The sequence below is a fragment of the Embiotoca jacksoni genome, unplaced genomic scaffold (assembly GCF_022577435.1).
Source record: "Embiotoca jacksoni isolate LCO1_2020_lvr unplaced genomic scaffold, fEmbJac1.0.p SCAF_10, whole genome shotgun sequence".
Lineage (NCBI taxonomy): Eukaryota > Metazoa > Chordata > Actinopteri > Embiotocidae > Embiotoca > Embiotoca jacksoni.
In genome coordinates this window covers 10,709,182-10,725,078 of record NW_027185230.1, presented here as the reverse complement: position 1 = coordinate 10,725,078, position 15,897 = coordinate 10,709,182, and the positions used below count along the sequence as shown (strand labels likewise).

At 41.9% G+C, this 15,897-nt stretch overlaps 2 protein-coding genes across 6 annotated transcripts in view; both read right to left on the bottom strand.

Annotated features, from left to right (window-relative positions):
• The window catches only part of pi4kaa (phosphatidylinositol 4-kinase, catalytic, alpha a), a 33,448-nt gene extending 30,458 nt beyond the window's left edge, over window positions 1–2,990 (bottom strand). For all 5 annotated transcript variants that reach the window (XR_011179075.1, XM_069165964.1, XM_069165976.1 and 2 more), the window contains exon 1: window positions 2,787–2,990. Coding sequence is in view for 4 of the 5 variants with exons in the window: in XM_069165964.1 (XP_069022065.1) it covers window positions 2,787–2,885 (99 nt within the window). In the remaining variant the exon portion in view is untranslated. The remainder of the gene's footprint in view (window positions 1–2,786) is intronic.
• Window positions 2,991–3,732: 742 nt separating this feature from the next.
• slc25a1b (slc25a1 solute carrier family 25 member 1b) lies at window positions 3,733–15,518 on the bottom strand. Its single transcript, XM_069165952.1, has 9 exons — window positions 15,093–15,518; window positions 11,402–11,509; window positions 10,089–10,188; window positions 9,866–10,004; window positions 7,170–7,254; window positions 6,867–6,971; window positions 6,667–6,782; window positions 5,995–6,068; window positions 3,733–5,192 (listed from the first exon to the last, which is right to left on the bottom strand). Exons 1-9 carry the CDS (start codon window positions 15,205–15,207, stop codon window positions 5,078–5,080), a joined length of 957 nt encoding a protein of 318 aa, XP_069022053.1. The 5' UTR covers window positions 15,208–15,518; the 3' UTR covers window positions 3,733–5,077.
• Between the last annotated feature and the right edge of the window lie 379 nt (window positions 15,519–15,897).

The window sequence follows — 15,897 nt, the reverse complement described above, 5'->3', positions numbered from 1 at the left end:
GCCATCGAAACACAGAGAGAGTGAGACCTTGACCTCCCGCGCGTTTTCAGGACCCTTTAAAAGTGATTTCGCGTTTGATTTTAAGAGCTGAAGAGCTCCTCGGCTCTCGCGTCGGAGCCAAAAAAAAACAAAACTAAGGAGAAAATGATTGGGATTCTGTGCCTAAAGCCTCTTATTGAAAACTGACTTCTGGAAGCATTTTAAAGAAAAAGGCCTCGAAGGAATTTGACTAATTGGATTCTCCCGTTACATAAAAGTGCAAAAGGCGGATCGGGCATCCACTGGAAGAAAAGAGGTCGTTCTTCCGCTCAGACGACGACGAGCAACAACTTTAACGAGTGATTAACTCTCTCCATCATCATGACTCTTTGATGAAACTTAAAATACGTCCACATAAAAGTTTTGCTGGTGCCTTTGTGATGGTTTTTTTTCTCCATTTTTCATGACATTTCAGAGTCTCTCTTGAGAATAGCGATAGAGCAGTTCTCTTTACATCAGTTCTTCGTGATCGTTTTTCTCCGTCGCCACTTAAAGGTCGTTTTCTGGTGTTTTATTTTCAGTCTTGATCTCAACAAGAAGCTATTTGTCTGGTTTTAAGAAACAAAAAAACCCATCTCTACAGTTTTATATCACCATTTAGTTCCGCAGGTCTCTGACTCCGTCACAGCTCCATACTGCCCCTACAGGTCAAGTGTATATTACATCTTGTGGACGCGTTGCTTTAATTTCTAAAGATTTGCAAAAACAACGCTACAGACAGAGGCGAGGATTCACAAGGCTTGTACGGTTTAAAGAAAGTATATCTCCAGTCTGAGACGCATTAATATCAGCGACATGACATCAGCGCCAGTTTGTGACATCACAAACTTACAGAGGTCCAAACGACTCGTCCAAAATACACAGTTGCGAAGTACTTTTTTTTTTTAAATAAATGGAAATCTGAATTCATACAATACGGTGCTTTTTATAGAGTAGTGGTCCTCATCTTCTGGAGTCAGATTACCTAATCGTAGCACCACATACGTCTTGGGTAATTCACAGCCTCTTATTAAAACTCTGTCCATACATCATCTGAATATTTTCTCATTTTCAATTAGTCCCAGAATACATGAGTGTGATCTGTATGCGTCTCCTCGTCCTCCCCCTGCGGCAGGACGGTTATGTCCTGATGAATAATATGAAAAATCGGACTCTATTTTTAACGACCGAGTTGAAGCTCGAAAAATAAAAGGCCACACATTTTCTGATTTCAGCTGATAATATGCGACAATTTGCTGCTCGACTGAACCCTTTGCTGGTTTTAGAAAGTAGCCTCATTACATGCAAATGTTCAGAAGTCAAAACAGACAGACTGAAGCAGAAACAAACCACCCAGACTAATTATTAATCCGCTAACTGACACAAACCAACCACACAATAATATAACGTCCTGACAGGCCACCGCAGCTCTTTCACCATAAGGATGTACTTCCTGTTCAACATTTCCCCATTTTTTTTTAACCTCAGTTTTGTGTTGTTTTTTTTTGCTGATCAGTTTCATCTCTGCCTGCTTCTGCTTCTCTGAAGTCTCCCTGACGAGCGGGCCCTCCAGTTTAATCCCACAAATCCTAACAGTCCGAGCGAGGAACACTTAAAAGTTCCAGCTCTGCATGAGGACGTGTCTTTAACGCTGAATCCAGTTCAACGAAATACTTCCACCCCACACGTTTTTTGCAAGATGAAATCCCGTCTCTGCGCTTGTTTAAATAGCGACTACATACGTTGGGTGTTTTGTAATTCCTCCGTCCCGCGCTCCTTTGCCCTTCCTGTCACGGCTTGTTCCTTAATCACAGATCTTTGTATTATTTCTCTGGGTTATGAAGACAATGTGAAAATTGTTCCACCTCCCTTTCAGGACCTGATTAAACCTGTTTGGGAATCCTGTCGCCTCCAAGATCACGCGAAGTCCGACACAAACGGCACTAGAGAAGGCAGATTTACCCACTTTTGAAACGATATACTGGGTTACTACCTTCCCACAGATTTCCTGCATGTCAGTTTGTGCCAGACACGTCAACACTTGACTTTGTCACCCAGAAATCAGCATTTTCAAGCATTATCTCCCCGAGTATTCAGGTAGGGTCACACATTTTAAAAGCTGCCAACCGAAACCTTTCCAACCCTCGACGTTCACATAGATTTTAATAGCTGTGATAACACATCTTTGTGTGTAATTAAAATAACCTGAGCAGACGGTATTTGCTCAACACATTAGTCTTTTTAAGGCAAAGATCACAGCTTTAAAAAAAAAAAAAACACACGCTTCATCCACTCAAATACCATTTTTGGCAGCATTTCTGTTGAAGGCTATCAAAATAAAAGCATTGATGATACAATGTTTACATCAGGGCGAGAGGACATCGTTTAGTTTCCTAGTTTCTCCGTGTATGAATTAATAAGTAAAAATTAATCCTGAAGGGTAATTTCGACATTTAGGTCGTTAAAAAAAAAAAGATCGACTTCCTTTTACGTCAGATTAACTCCAGGCTAAAAACAGCTAACGTTAGCCGTTTAACGTCAGCTACGAACCCGCCATTTAAAAATCACTAAATGACAACAAGAATCATATATTGGCAAACTGAAAGACGGGGTTTGCTGGCTTTTTTTTTTTTTTCTTTCTTTTTGATTCATAGCGCACATTAAAAGCGCGAGAGAGGCGAAGTTTCGGTCGGGCCTGGATGTCAAAGACTCTTTTGAGGTATTTAGCTCGTCGCTGCTCGCTTAGCGAACCGTAACCGGACCGGTACCTTTTCTATCGGCGCCTGCCGGTGAGCGGCCAACGACCGAGCCAGGGACAAGACGGTGTTGAAGTAAAACCCTCGGCTTCCTCCGCCGTTCAGTGACATGTTTGACGCCGCCTCGGTGGTCCTACGCAAGCGCAAGCATCTTCTTCTTCTTCTTTCATTCGTCCCGACCGAGCTCCGACTGACTTGACAGTCCGCACTGACAACTACGGCGAGCGCACGGTCCAAAAAAAAAAAAAAAAAAAAAAAAAGCGCAAGGCAAGGTCACAACGTAAAATCCTTATACTGAGTACGAGGGAGAATTGAAGGGGGAACAGTCCAAGGAGAGAAAAAAAATAAATTGAAGAGGCGTTTTCAATTAAGAAATAGGCCTGTATAATGGCTCCATGTGAACGTAATCAAATTGCTCTATTTTTTTTCGTCTGATCGGTCGTCAAAATGGCAAAACGTCTGGAGGTTAAGGTCACAGAAAACCAGTAAACCTTCATAAATTTACATTTTTGAAGTTTGTGTGAGAGAATTGTTCGGATTTTTAAGCCAGAGATTATTTTCCCTTCACTGTTTTCCTTCAACAGTAGTGTTATTCCTTCAACAGAGGTATTTTTCAAAGACAGGAGCACCGTAAGCCTGAAACCAACAATTGTTGTTATTGTCAATAAATCTGACAATTGTTCTCTGTAAAAGGGAAAATAAAAATGTGTAGAATTTTAAATATATAGATCTCTGTTCCATGTTAACATATTGAAATTTGTTTTGAATTTTATGAGCTTATCACGTTTTTTTTTTTACTGTCAAACTTAAATATGAAAAGTAACTTCGATAAATGTACTGCAGTAAAAAAAAAAAAAAAAAAAAGCACAATATTTCCCTCTTACATGTGGTAGAGCCAAAGTACAAAAACAGAAAAAAATTGAAAAACTCGAGTAAAGACCGGGATGACACGGCAACGTTAGCAGCCTGATCCATGTTTATTTGTGAGCACACATGTTAGAATGAATTAGACTGAAGGCACAACACTTGGCTTTAACTACTGGAGGAGTTTTCACCTGTTCAAATGGAAAAACTCCAGAGATATTTACCTCGCTGTGACTATCAAGGCTCCGCATGTACGCAGGTTAAACATGAAGCTGAAAATGGCAACTCACAGTAAACGTTGTGTTTCCTACACAAAAGAGATCTCGTGATAAGCTGGACAATGTAAACGTGCCAGACGTACACGCTATGAACTTCAGTCTACGTTTATGAGCAGCAGTTGGGACGTTGGGTCAGTTAAAGTAAAGAGCAAAGGCAATTAATATGACAGTTAAAAATCTGTAATAAAATCTGAACCACTCGTCCTCCATGGAATGAGATGGAAGGCACTATTAAAGGCATCTCTCAAACAGGCAACACTTTAAAAACTCAAAAGCAAAAAAAATTATCAAAATTCTACCTCAGAAATACCTGCGATTATTAAACATCTGAACCCAAGACGGCGTGTGTATTATTAATCAAATCTGTAGTGACTAAGTCCAACATTCAATTATCCTTAATCTCAGAAGATCTGAAAATGAATCATATGATACATAGGCACTTATTATAGCATCAACATAAGTAGAGTTAAATGACTTTAAAATGTCTCTGCAAGTTAAAAAGTGAATGCACGACCTCGACCTCTATTGTTATAGTAATGTACATTTCTAAATAAGATGTGTACGTGTGTGATATGTTTAAAAAAACCTTCGCAACCTCAGGGATTCTTCTTGATTTAAGGCATCTAGTTCTGAATATTAATTCTTCCCATCAGTTTTCTCTGAATTCTTGCATTCAAATCGGATTTTAAAATGTTTGATCTCTTATATTCGTCTTTTTCCAAGTATAATTTTTTTGCCTGTCGTTTCTAAATCACATTATGTTGGATGGGGCATTGGTTTCTCTTTCATTAATACAGCATTAGGTTGTTTGTTTGCCCTCGTTTTTTCTGGTCGAGCAGGTCTTTATAAATTTATAAACCGTTCCTTTCCCTGAGCTCTTAACAAACTTCCCTCCCTTAAAAAAAAAAAAAAAAAAAAAAAAAAAAAAAAGCAACTATAAGCAATGATTCTGCAACCTGGAGCTTTTCTCATGCAGAGTGTTTCCACTCTTTAACCGCTGTGCTATAAATAAAAATCAAGAACGTGCCAATCCCTTTTTTCTTTCTCTCTGAAAATCACTCGGAGGTAGATATTCGACAGTAGAAGCAGGATTTAAGTGGATCGGTTTCAGACGTGGCCCGGTTTGTGTCATCCTGTTTGAGCAGCGCTTAGGAGTCCGTTTCAGTCTGTCTTCCAAACTTTGTCCAGGACCTTCACGACTTCCTCATAGATGATGAAGACGATGGCCACGTCCAAGCACACCCGACCCAGCCGAGGCACAGTACCTTTGTAGAACCTGACCGGGACAAATGGAGAGAATCAATATGCTTCCTCAAGGTAATAACATTGAGTAGTGGTTTCAAATTAGCTGCCAAGTCAAAATGCATTATCATAGAAATACTTAATATAATGACATTATTATTGTAAAACATCCAAAATGGAAGCACAGACAAACCACTGTCACACTAAAGGGACGATAAGCTTAAAAATATAAAAAATTCTCTGGCACCTGTTTCAAAAATTCAACAAATTTGCAAGTTTCCAGTTTTTTTGCGACAGTTAAAAAATAATAATCACTGTTGGTCAGACAAATATGAAGTTAAATATGAAATTGTTCTTAAAAAGATATATCGACACTTTTTAAAAAAAAAATTTATTCAAGCAATCTCCGCAATATTCGCAGGAGCTTGCAATTTTGTAAAATTAAAATTTTTCCGCAAAAAAGTCGTCAACAGAAGCTCTGCTTAAAATATTCCAGCATAAAGTAGCCTTTCCAAACCAAATTTGCTACAAAAACAAAAAAAAACTACTCATTTACAATCAGCAAACCTCTGCTCCCTCTTCTCTAACGGTCAAAACAAACTGCATGCTTCCAAAATTTTATTGCAAAAACTCAACTTTTTCAGAAGCGCCGCCACAAAATCAACCATTTTTTGCTCACGACAATTCCCCCCAAAAAACCCTGAATCTGTGAACCCTTTACAGATATGAGATAAAGTCCAACTGTGATTAAAATCGAAGACATTCAGAGAGCTGCAAACTCTCCATAAACAGAACTCAACATGTGAAGTCTATAGTCAGCCTGAAAATGAACTTACGCCATCGGTCCCTCGTACTTCATGATCTTGACAGCACAGTCCAGTGTGCTTTTGTACTTGTGAGCTTCGAGACCCTGTTGAGGAACATACAAACATGTTAGTCACAAAGCTGAGGGTTAAATCAGGAGACTAAACCACAGACTGCATGTAAAACGTAAACGTAGTTTCCGAGTCTGAAAAATTAGTCCGTAAGGTGCAATACCACCGAGTGCCACTAGAGGTTGGCTTCAAAAAGCCTCCGGCTCCATAGACGCCCATTCAACTTCTCTCATAAAATACAAAGTCAATAAAATGTCTCCACCAGTTATCTCGGTGTTGTTAGCTAAAGTCACTCCTTCTTATTAGTTTTCTGGCGGTCCAGTTGAAAATAATCCGTCATTAATTCGAAAATAAGCTTCAAAAACACGTGTTTTTGAGGACGTGTCCGTTTGATTGACAGGCCTGTTACAGCTATCGGTGGGCGGGACGTAGTATCGTCAGGTTGCCAATCAGATCAGTCAGATCCACCGCTCGCTCCTCCCCCAGCTCGTCCAAATATGGTCACTTCCTGCTCCAAACGGCTCCGAACTAGCAAGATGGTGACGAACGAAATCTGAACTGGAGGCTTCATAACGCTCACAAACCAACGGGTGAAGTCACTGCCGGTTGGACTAAACGTGTCACTGGACTAACCTGCATCCTGGTCTTGATGACATCCAGAGGAGTGTTTCCAAACACGCTCGCAGCTCCGGCCACGGCGCCGAACAGTCCAGTCAGCACAGGGTTCATGGATTTGTTGGGGTCATCGCCTTGTGTTAGAAAAAAATTACGTTTATTTTTGCTTCATTTTTGGTTGCATGCAGTGACAATAAAGATTTATTTCACTGTTCTACCTTTGTACCAGTTCCTCAGTGAGGTCATGACGTAGAAACGGATGGCCTGGTTGGAGCCTTGTTTCAGCACCGTGGCAGTGAGACCCTGGTACGTCCCCTTCAGTCCTGCAGTCACATCAACATTATCAATATGCTTCACACCAAACACCAACAAACTCAGGATTAATTAGCTGGAGGAAGAAACCCATCCTCTGAATTATAGATGTGCATTAATCGCAATTGATGATGAGTAATTTACTGCGAAACAGCATGCTGATGTGGAGGACGTGGACCAGTAGGGGGCAGTATACTGCAGCTTCTTACCTTCAGCTCTGATGATCTCCTTCACTCCGTGGAAGAATCCTTTGTACTTTGGGTTTGCTGATGTCTGATCATGGATGAATTTGACCTGAAAGGACGTCATAACACTGATTATACAACAAGTAGTTCCGACCCGGAGATCCGATTGATCAAATGTACATTTGGAACAAATCATCATAACAGCACACATTACATTACATTTTATTTAGGTGACGCTTTTATCCAAAGCGACTTACAATAAGTGCATTTCAACCATGAGGGTACACAACCCAGAACAACAGGAATCAAGAAAATACAATTTCTTCAAGAAAGCCAAACTACAAAGTGCTATCAGTAAGTGCCATTTTAAGTGCTACTGAAGTTCTCCTATTCAAGGTAAAGTCGGAAGAGTTGTGTTTTTAGTTTGCTGCGGAAGATATACAGAGTTTCTGCTATCCTGATGTCGTTGGGGAGCTCATTCCACCATTTAGGAGCCAGGACAGCAAACAGGCGTGATTTTGTAGAGTGTTTACCTCGCAGCGAGGGAGCAACAAGCCGATTGGTAGATGCAGAGCGGAGTGAACGGGCTGGGATGTAAGGTTGGACCATGTCCTGGATGTAGACTGGACCCGATCTGTTCACATCACGGTACGCAAGTACCAATGTTTTGAAACGGATGCGGGCAGCTACTGGTAACCAGTGAAGGGAGCAGAGGAGGAGCAGGAGGAAGGAGGAGGAGGAAGAGGAGGAGGAGCGGAGTAGTGTGAGTGAATTTAGGAGGTTAAAGACCAGTGGAGCTGCGGCATTCTGGACGAGCTGCAGAGGTCGGATGGCACTAACAGGTAGACCTGCCAGGAGGGAGTTACAGTAGTCCAGACGTGAGATGACCAGAGCCTGGACCAGAACCTGGACCAGAACCTGCGCCGCCTTCTTAGTGAGAAGAGGACGTATTCTCCTGATGTTGTGCAGCATGTATCTACAGGAACGTGTTGTTGCAGTGATGTTGGCGGTAAGAGAGAGTTGACTGTCGAGTGTCACGCCGAGATTCCTAGCAGTCAGGGTCGGGGATAACACAGAGTTGTCCAAGGTAATAGTCAGGTCAAGGGTGGGAGAGTCTTTCCCTGGAAGGAAGAGCAGTTCGGTCTTGTCGAGGTTGATTTTCAGGTGATGTGTGGACATCCACTGAGAGATGTCAGTCAGACGGGCAGAGATTCGTGCGGCTACAAGTGTTTCAGATCGGGGAAAAGAGAGGATCAGTTGGGTGTCATCAGCATAGCTGTGGTAGGAAAAGCCATGCGAGTGAATGACAGAACCGAGAGAGTTGGTGTACAGAGAGAAGAGGAGGGGACCCAGGACGGAGCCTTGAGGGACACCAATAGTGAGAGGACAAAGTTCAGACACAGATCCTCTCCAAGTTACCCGGTAGGTGCGGTCGTTGAGGGAGGATGAGAACAGGGAGAGAGCAGAGCCTGAGACACCGAGGTCCTGGAGGGAGGAAATAAGGATCTGGTGGTTCACTGTGTCAAATGCAGCAGAAAGGTCAAGAAGGATCAGGACAGAGGAGAGAGAGGCTGCTATAGCAGAGTGAAGCTGCTCAGAGACAGCAAGGAGGACCGTCTCTGTGGAGTGGCCTGCTTTGAAGCCAGACTGGTGAGGGTCAAGAAGGTTATTATGGTGAAGATAGGAGGAGAGTTGGTTAAAGATAGCTCACTCCGGAGTTTTGGAAACAAAGGGAAGAAGAGAGACAAGTCTGTAGTTGTTTACTTCAGCCGGGTTGAGGGTGGGTTTCTTCAGGAGAGGGTTCACTCTCGCCTCCTTCAGAGAGTTCGGGAAGCAGCCAGTTGACAGGGAAGTGTTAATAAGATGGGAGAGAAAAGGAAGAAGGTCAGGAGCAATAGACTGGAGAATGTGAGATGGAATGGCGTCAAAGGGGCAGGTGGTTGGGCGGGCAGAGGTTACCTGCTCATCACTAGAAATATCACTCCGCCTTCTCAATGGGAATATATAATTAGAACTGAATTTCATATAATATTAATATAATGTTGTTTTTACTTGTTGTAGGTGTATTAAATGTGATCCATTCCGTGAAATCTGGTCTCTTTTGGTCCTTTTTGGTCACTCCAAGCACCCGTACCGTAGCACCACGGATAGTCGCGCTTAAAATCCTAGCGGCGGCCAGTTTGACCACTTTGGTTTTAACACACGACACGGTGCTAAAATAAATAAAAAAATACTTGAGTCCATGGATATCTTTTTTCACCAGATATCTTGGTTACAACCAGACTGAGCTAGCTGAGCAGTTTAGTGTTTCTATGTGCTGTATTTATTCAGTTTGAGAAACCATCTCTAGAAAGCAATAAAACAGACGAGAAATCCTCTCTGTTGCTAGGGTCGTTGCTAAGTCTACTGACGCGACTGATTGTTTTCCAGTTGTTAGTCATATCCCGTGTGCTGCCATGCAAACGGAGATCTCACTAGCAAAAAGTTTTATATTTTGGGAGCGTATTGCTCCACAAAAAGAATACATTTAGATTACGTATTTTATTTAGTTGGTAACTTCTTGTATTAATCGCAGTATAACACTAGAGGGTGTACTGTAACGTCGTTATTGGCACGACAACGCCAACAGAAAAAGAACAACTTTTTTCTTGCACTGTAAACTTGCGCGGACCGGATGAGTGAAACAACAGTGTTAAGTCGTTTTATTTATCTTTGTTTACCTTAACCGTCTCCATCGGACAGACCACCAACACAGCTTCTGCCACTCCGGCTCCGAGGCCACAGACGAACCCTTTCTTACTGTCCAGTTTACCGCTTTCATCACGCATCTTATTACTGAGGAACTCAAACACCCCGAATCTGTCGGGGGAAACAAAAAGATGAATGACTCAAAGAGGAAATAATCTGCAGCACTGCAAACATTCGGTACCTGTCGGTCGGTACCTGACTGCCGCTTTGGGGATGGAGCCGTAGACCAGCGAGCTCAGACCTCGGTACAGACCTCTCACCCCATGACTGTTCACTGTCTGCTTCACACAGTCCCCTGCAGGACGAGGAGGAGAAGGAGGAAAGAGAGGGGATTCAGTGACAAAGAAAAAACAGGCAACGGGGAAACTAAGAAAAACAAAACACTTCTGTTCAACCAATCAGCAGCTGTACGGTTGTAAAAAAAAACGAGTCGTTCGAGTGAAGTCTTGAGTTCTTTTTGAGTCGCAAACAGCAGACAAACATGATCTGTGCCAAAGTTCACGAGCCAAAAAACAACTTCCCTCGTAAACACACATCAGTTCTCCAGTGTGTGAACTCATACCCGAGCTCTTCAAGTAAACAACTTTAAATCTATTTGTTGTGAATTTACCGTTAGAGTCGTTATTTGCTCTGTTTTTGTACTTTCTGTTGTGGTTTTTGTCAAAAACGACATTTATCTTCTGTGTGGTCAGTGATTTCTACCAGACTGGGTTTACGGTTTTATCCTGGCTCTAAATTTAACTCGTAGTCTCCCACTGGGATATAAATAAGGTATATCTCATTAAATTTATTTTAATATACATATGTAATGTAATTTAATTTGTCAGATTTTTATTTACTTTACATAATTTTATTTTCATTTCATTAAATTTAACTTAATTTTATTGAACTTATCGTAATGATATTCTATTCATTTAGTATAATTCAATTTTGACTAAAGATAACAATTTAGTTTATTGTAATTTAATTTGATATGTTATATTGTAATTTAAATTAAATGAATCTATCATAATTTCATGTAATTTAAAGGTAACAATAATTTTAATGAATGAATTTTAATTAAATGAAATGAAACATAATTGAATTCCATTTTACATGATGTAATTTAATTTAATAGTTTGGGAAACACACTTATTCAATGTCTTACATCGCTTGTAGATGAGAAGATTGATCCCACACTCATGAATTCATCGAGGTTATTGATACTCTGTTTTTTAACATTCAGATCACTGATTGCTTGTTTTTTTTCTTGCTATATAATCCAGATACTCCTGGTGCATTAATACAAAGCTGAAGTCAGTACAATCAGAGGGTTTTAATAGATTAAATTAAAGGTTTTCAGGGCTCCGTCAGTGCTGACTGCACATCCCTATGTCCTGGTGGAAAGAAAACAGTCATTATCCTCACATGTGATGTTAGTAGAGGAATAAAAGTTACACTCACATGTTTCAGAACTAACTAAATAGTTCAGGTGACAAAAAGAAAATGGACATCGAGGAGAATCTCACCGATTCCTCTGTATTTGGGAGGATTGGCCTTCTCATCCAGCTGCAGCTGCGTCTTCACGTACTCCGTCGGGAAGGTGATGCAGATCTCGATGCCTCCCGCAATCCCACCTGAAATAACAGAAAATGTGATTTAACATCATCGTGAAGTTTTTACTGTCAGGTAAACACAGATGCATTTAAGGGAGAAAGAAGCGTTAACTTGCAGACACAAGACAACCTACTGATTGTCAAACTACAGTAAGAGATTCATTTAAATGCAACATTTAAACCTAAATCTGTTTAAAAAAAAAAAAACAAACACACAACATGCTTCGGAAACGAGGAAAAAGACACAAAAGATGCAAGAAATGGGAATAAATGTGATGAAAAGAATCAAATTAACAGTAGAATCCTGTCGCGGGTGTTTGAGGTTTCCTTTAAAAGTTGTTAGCGAGTCCACTGTGCACGACTGTGCACTGTTGCAGCAGCTCCACCTTAAAATCCCAGCGGTCGCTCATCTGCAGTTTAACAGCAAACGCGCAGCCTGCAGCCGATTGGCTCAGCTGATCCCGGTGCGATCCCGCCCACAGATACTGCCTGGCCCCACTCCAAGGCAAGGGGGTGTGTAGCCTCCCCAGCACACACTGCTGGCCACATTACTGTGGAACAACCTGAAATCAGAGGTCTGACAGCAGCCGAATTCCTCCAATATAATCGACAATAGAAAAAAAAAAAAAAAAAAAAGTGCTGGAAGAGTGACGTTTTTAGTGCAACAGTTGGAAAAGTTACTCAAATGTGGTTAGAAATAAACACATTTTAGCAGCAGTAGTAAACAAAAATCTGGAAGCTGTAAAAAAAACGAAAAAAAAAACTGCTGGCTTTGGCTTGACTTCATCCTTACACATTTATAAAAGGGTCTTTTGTCGATGCTTTGAATACGCATTCTTTCAACGTGACATTTCCATGCAAAGAAATCCAACGAGCAAAGTCAAGGCCGCTCGTGCACAAACAAACGGAAGACTACAGCTCAGCAATCCCACGTTTTCACCGAGACATCGAATGCGTTTTGGCTCCCGAGTTCGGAGTGCCAACATTGCTGGTTATGACACACCCAGGCATTTTCATTTTTGTTTGTTTGGGTAGTGAGAGGGTGGCTTTAAAAGCTGTAGCTCTACCCATAAATTAAGCTTGAATCAGAAACACACACACACACACACAGTCCACATCATCATCTTCATCGTCGTCGTCATCTGCAAACGAGCTTGTGAGTGGTACCTGCAGCATGTTCCCGTGTTCATGCTGGAAAAAAAGACAGAACCAGTTCAACGAGTCCAACGTGTCGGACAGACAGAAATAACTTCCTTTTGCAGATAGTTGCAGCAATAATAAAAACATACTCATGAACGACTGGTGGTATCTGTAGAAGTATCGCAGCAGGAAAAGCACAGAGGACTAATAATTATCATGAACCGGATAAAGTTTGTTAAAAAAAAAAAAAAAAAAGACAATTTTTCTGTTAATATCTACAGCAGTGTTGAAATGTCATATTCGACATTTAAACGTGAAATTCTTTGAAGGGAACGAGTTTACGTTTTGACACATTTCTTCAAAAATTGTCGGTTAAATTTGAAGCTACACTCAGGAGACGTTATCTTAGCAGCGAGGTGCTTCTGCGTACAATTTGGATTCGTATCTATGTCGATAAAGCGATGAATCAGCGACGAATTGCGACCCGCTGATCGGTGCATACCGTCATCCAGTTGGCTCCTTTATCAGGATGAAAGTGCGATCATTTGAGATCCTGCTTATCGCACTCTACCATTAACCGACTTAACTTTCCTATGACCGTTTTTATGATTCAGTGAGAAGCTGCAGCAGATGCGGGAAGTGAAGCCATTCCTGTGCAAAGAGGTTTTAAATGAACTTGCAGCTGGCGTGTTGTTATGTAGGTGAACGCAGGCTGACGGAACAAAGTGCTTTGTCACCGTGACTCATGACGGTGAACGTGGAGGGCCGGGGCCTCTGAACACGGTAAAAGGTCAGTAGGTATGTTACAAAAAAAAAAAAAAAAACACGCACACACAGACTGAACTGCTGACAGTGATGTACAACAAAGCTTTTCATTTCAGCTTCTTAATATTCGAACACCTGCAGTTGCACACGTGTTGATGTCGCAACGCTATCAGGAATGATTATCCCCCGTGACATTTGCGCATCTGTCACTGATTGACTAATGAGAGGCAGAAAGTACATCCCACTCTCTGTAGAGGGTCTGGGCTAAAGTCTACGACTCCCGGTACGAACCGGACTGTTCCCGCAGGCCCGAGCCGAGCGGCATGTTTTTACAGCAGGTTTGTCCGAACAGGTCTGGAGGGAGGGAATGAAAAGTTTTGGACACTTTTTGAGAAGTTGAATCGAGGATTTCTATTTTCCTCCTGCTCACACTGATGGATAAATCCCGCAGTCCTTTTTTTGAAAGTTCCTCTGAAGCTGAACGAGGTCTTCACAGTCTGATTTAGACAAAATCAAGTGGAAATGTCCTCAAGTAACGTTCTTTACAAAGCAAAATTGCAGTCACATCAGTCACAAAACGAGGGAATTTAATGGGAAAAGACCGTAGCTTTGGAAGATGTCCGCTTAGGATCCAATTTTTACGTTTTTGTTTTCACCAATTGAGCCCCGCATGATCGGATGCGCCTTAAGCTGCAGTACCACCGAGTGCCACTTGAAGTTTGGCTCCAAAAAGCCTCCGGCTCCATAGACTCCCATTCAACTTCTCATAAAATACAAAGTGAATAAAATGTCTCCAGCAGTTATCTCGGTGTTGTTCGCTAAAGTCACTCCTTCTTATTAGTTTTCTGGAGGTCCATCTGAAAATAATCCGTCATTAATTAGAAAATAAGCTTCAAAGACATGTTTTAGGGGGCGTGTTGTTTGATTGACAGGCCTGTGGTGCAGGTACCTGTTTGTGGGAGGGAAGTAAAGGATGATGACATCGAGCAGAACCTGTTTTAATGTTCTTCTGTTGACTTGAAAGCCAGTGAAACATATCTATCCCACTTTCTGGACCAGACTAATGCTCCGGTTTTATTCCACACCATTAGATTTCTTAGCAAACTTGTCAAATATTTGCCCTTTTGAGAGGTCCTCCAACGCTCCAACTTGTGTCCCGGGTCTTGAAGAAGGACGCTGACTTTAACCGTCTTCATATTTTTGTGTGTCAAGGAAATAAACAATTTTTTTCTGTGTCAGGGTTAAGAAAACCTTGTGCAAGATAGTGTTATTTCATCACAGGATGCTTTTAGTGCAATTGATTTTGTAGTTAATAAGTCTGACAGTTATTTTTCTTTGACAAACTATTAATTGTTCACAGTATAAAATTACAGAAAATGCTCATTATTATCCTCTGCAGCCCAACTTAACATATTCGACTGCTTTTTTTTTTGTCTGCGCAACACAGAAAAACACTAAATTTTGAGTTTACTGTGACAGAAAAGGAATATTGACAACTAAAAATCTGCTCTAAGAGTTCATTTCTGCTTTAAAAGTAAGGGGCCCAACAACTAAAGTGCCCCCCACCCCCAGGCCATGCAGGAGCTTCATCCAGCCGTGCTCTGCTCACACATCTGCAGATGGAGGTTCAGGTTTTTGAAACTTATAAACAACTTTTCCTCGCCGCCTTTCCGCTTCGTCCCTCACCAACTTTTCTTACCTGCCAGGATGGCCTTGCCCGGGTGCGTAAACTTGTTTTTCCCCGCCGGGGCAGCAGCGGCAGCCAGGCACCGCGGTCCGTGGAACGGGCTCACGAATCGACTCTGTCCCGACATGACGGCGATCCCCCCCCCCCCCGGCCTAAACTTTCCTCTGTTTGGTCGACGTGCTGCAGTTACAAACCCACAGTCTGCTTTCAATTCCTCGTGCAGTCTGGCTGCGGTGTGCACGAGGCGGTGCTAACCATTGGACTTTAGATGCTGATCTGGAGTTGATGGTGATGTCTGTGCACTTTTGACAGTAAACTTCACTCCACGGCGCAAACACACGCGCACGCACACATACATACATACATACACACGCACGCACACACACACACACACACACACACACATACACGCACTCTACGATTGATAGCGTCGAGTCAGTGTTCGTTCAGGGCGGGGCAGGACGTTAAACTCGCCCCCCTCCGATACGGAAAAACAGCACGTTTGTCACAAACATTTAAGGAGGACCGGGGAGATCGTGTGCCCACCGTGAGTGCGGCGCTCAGCCTGCAGGGGGCGCCGTTTCTCACATCGCAGCAGGGGCGAAGCGAAACTTGAGGGGGACCGCAAATTTTTCCGATTGTAAAATTTTTAAAAGATAATACTACTAATAAAAAAAAAACAGGATGCGAAGGTGGTTTAATTAACTTTAATAATACAATTTAGAAACGTAGCCACTTTTCTGTATAAATCTACTATTATATAAACTGACATTAATAAATGTGCACTACAGAACGGTTGAGCAGAACGTCAAAGGGT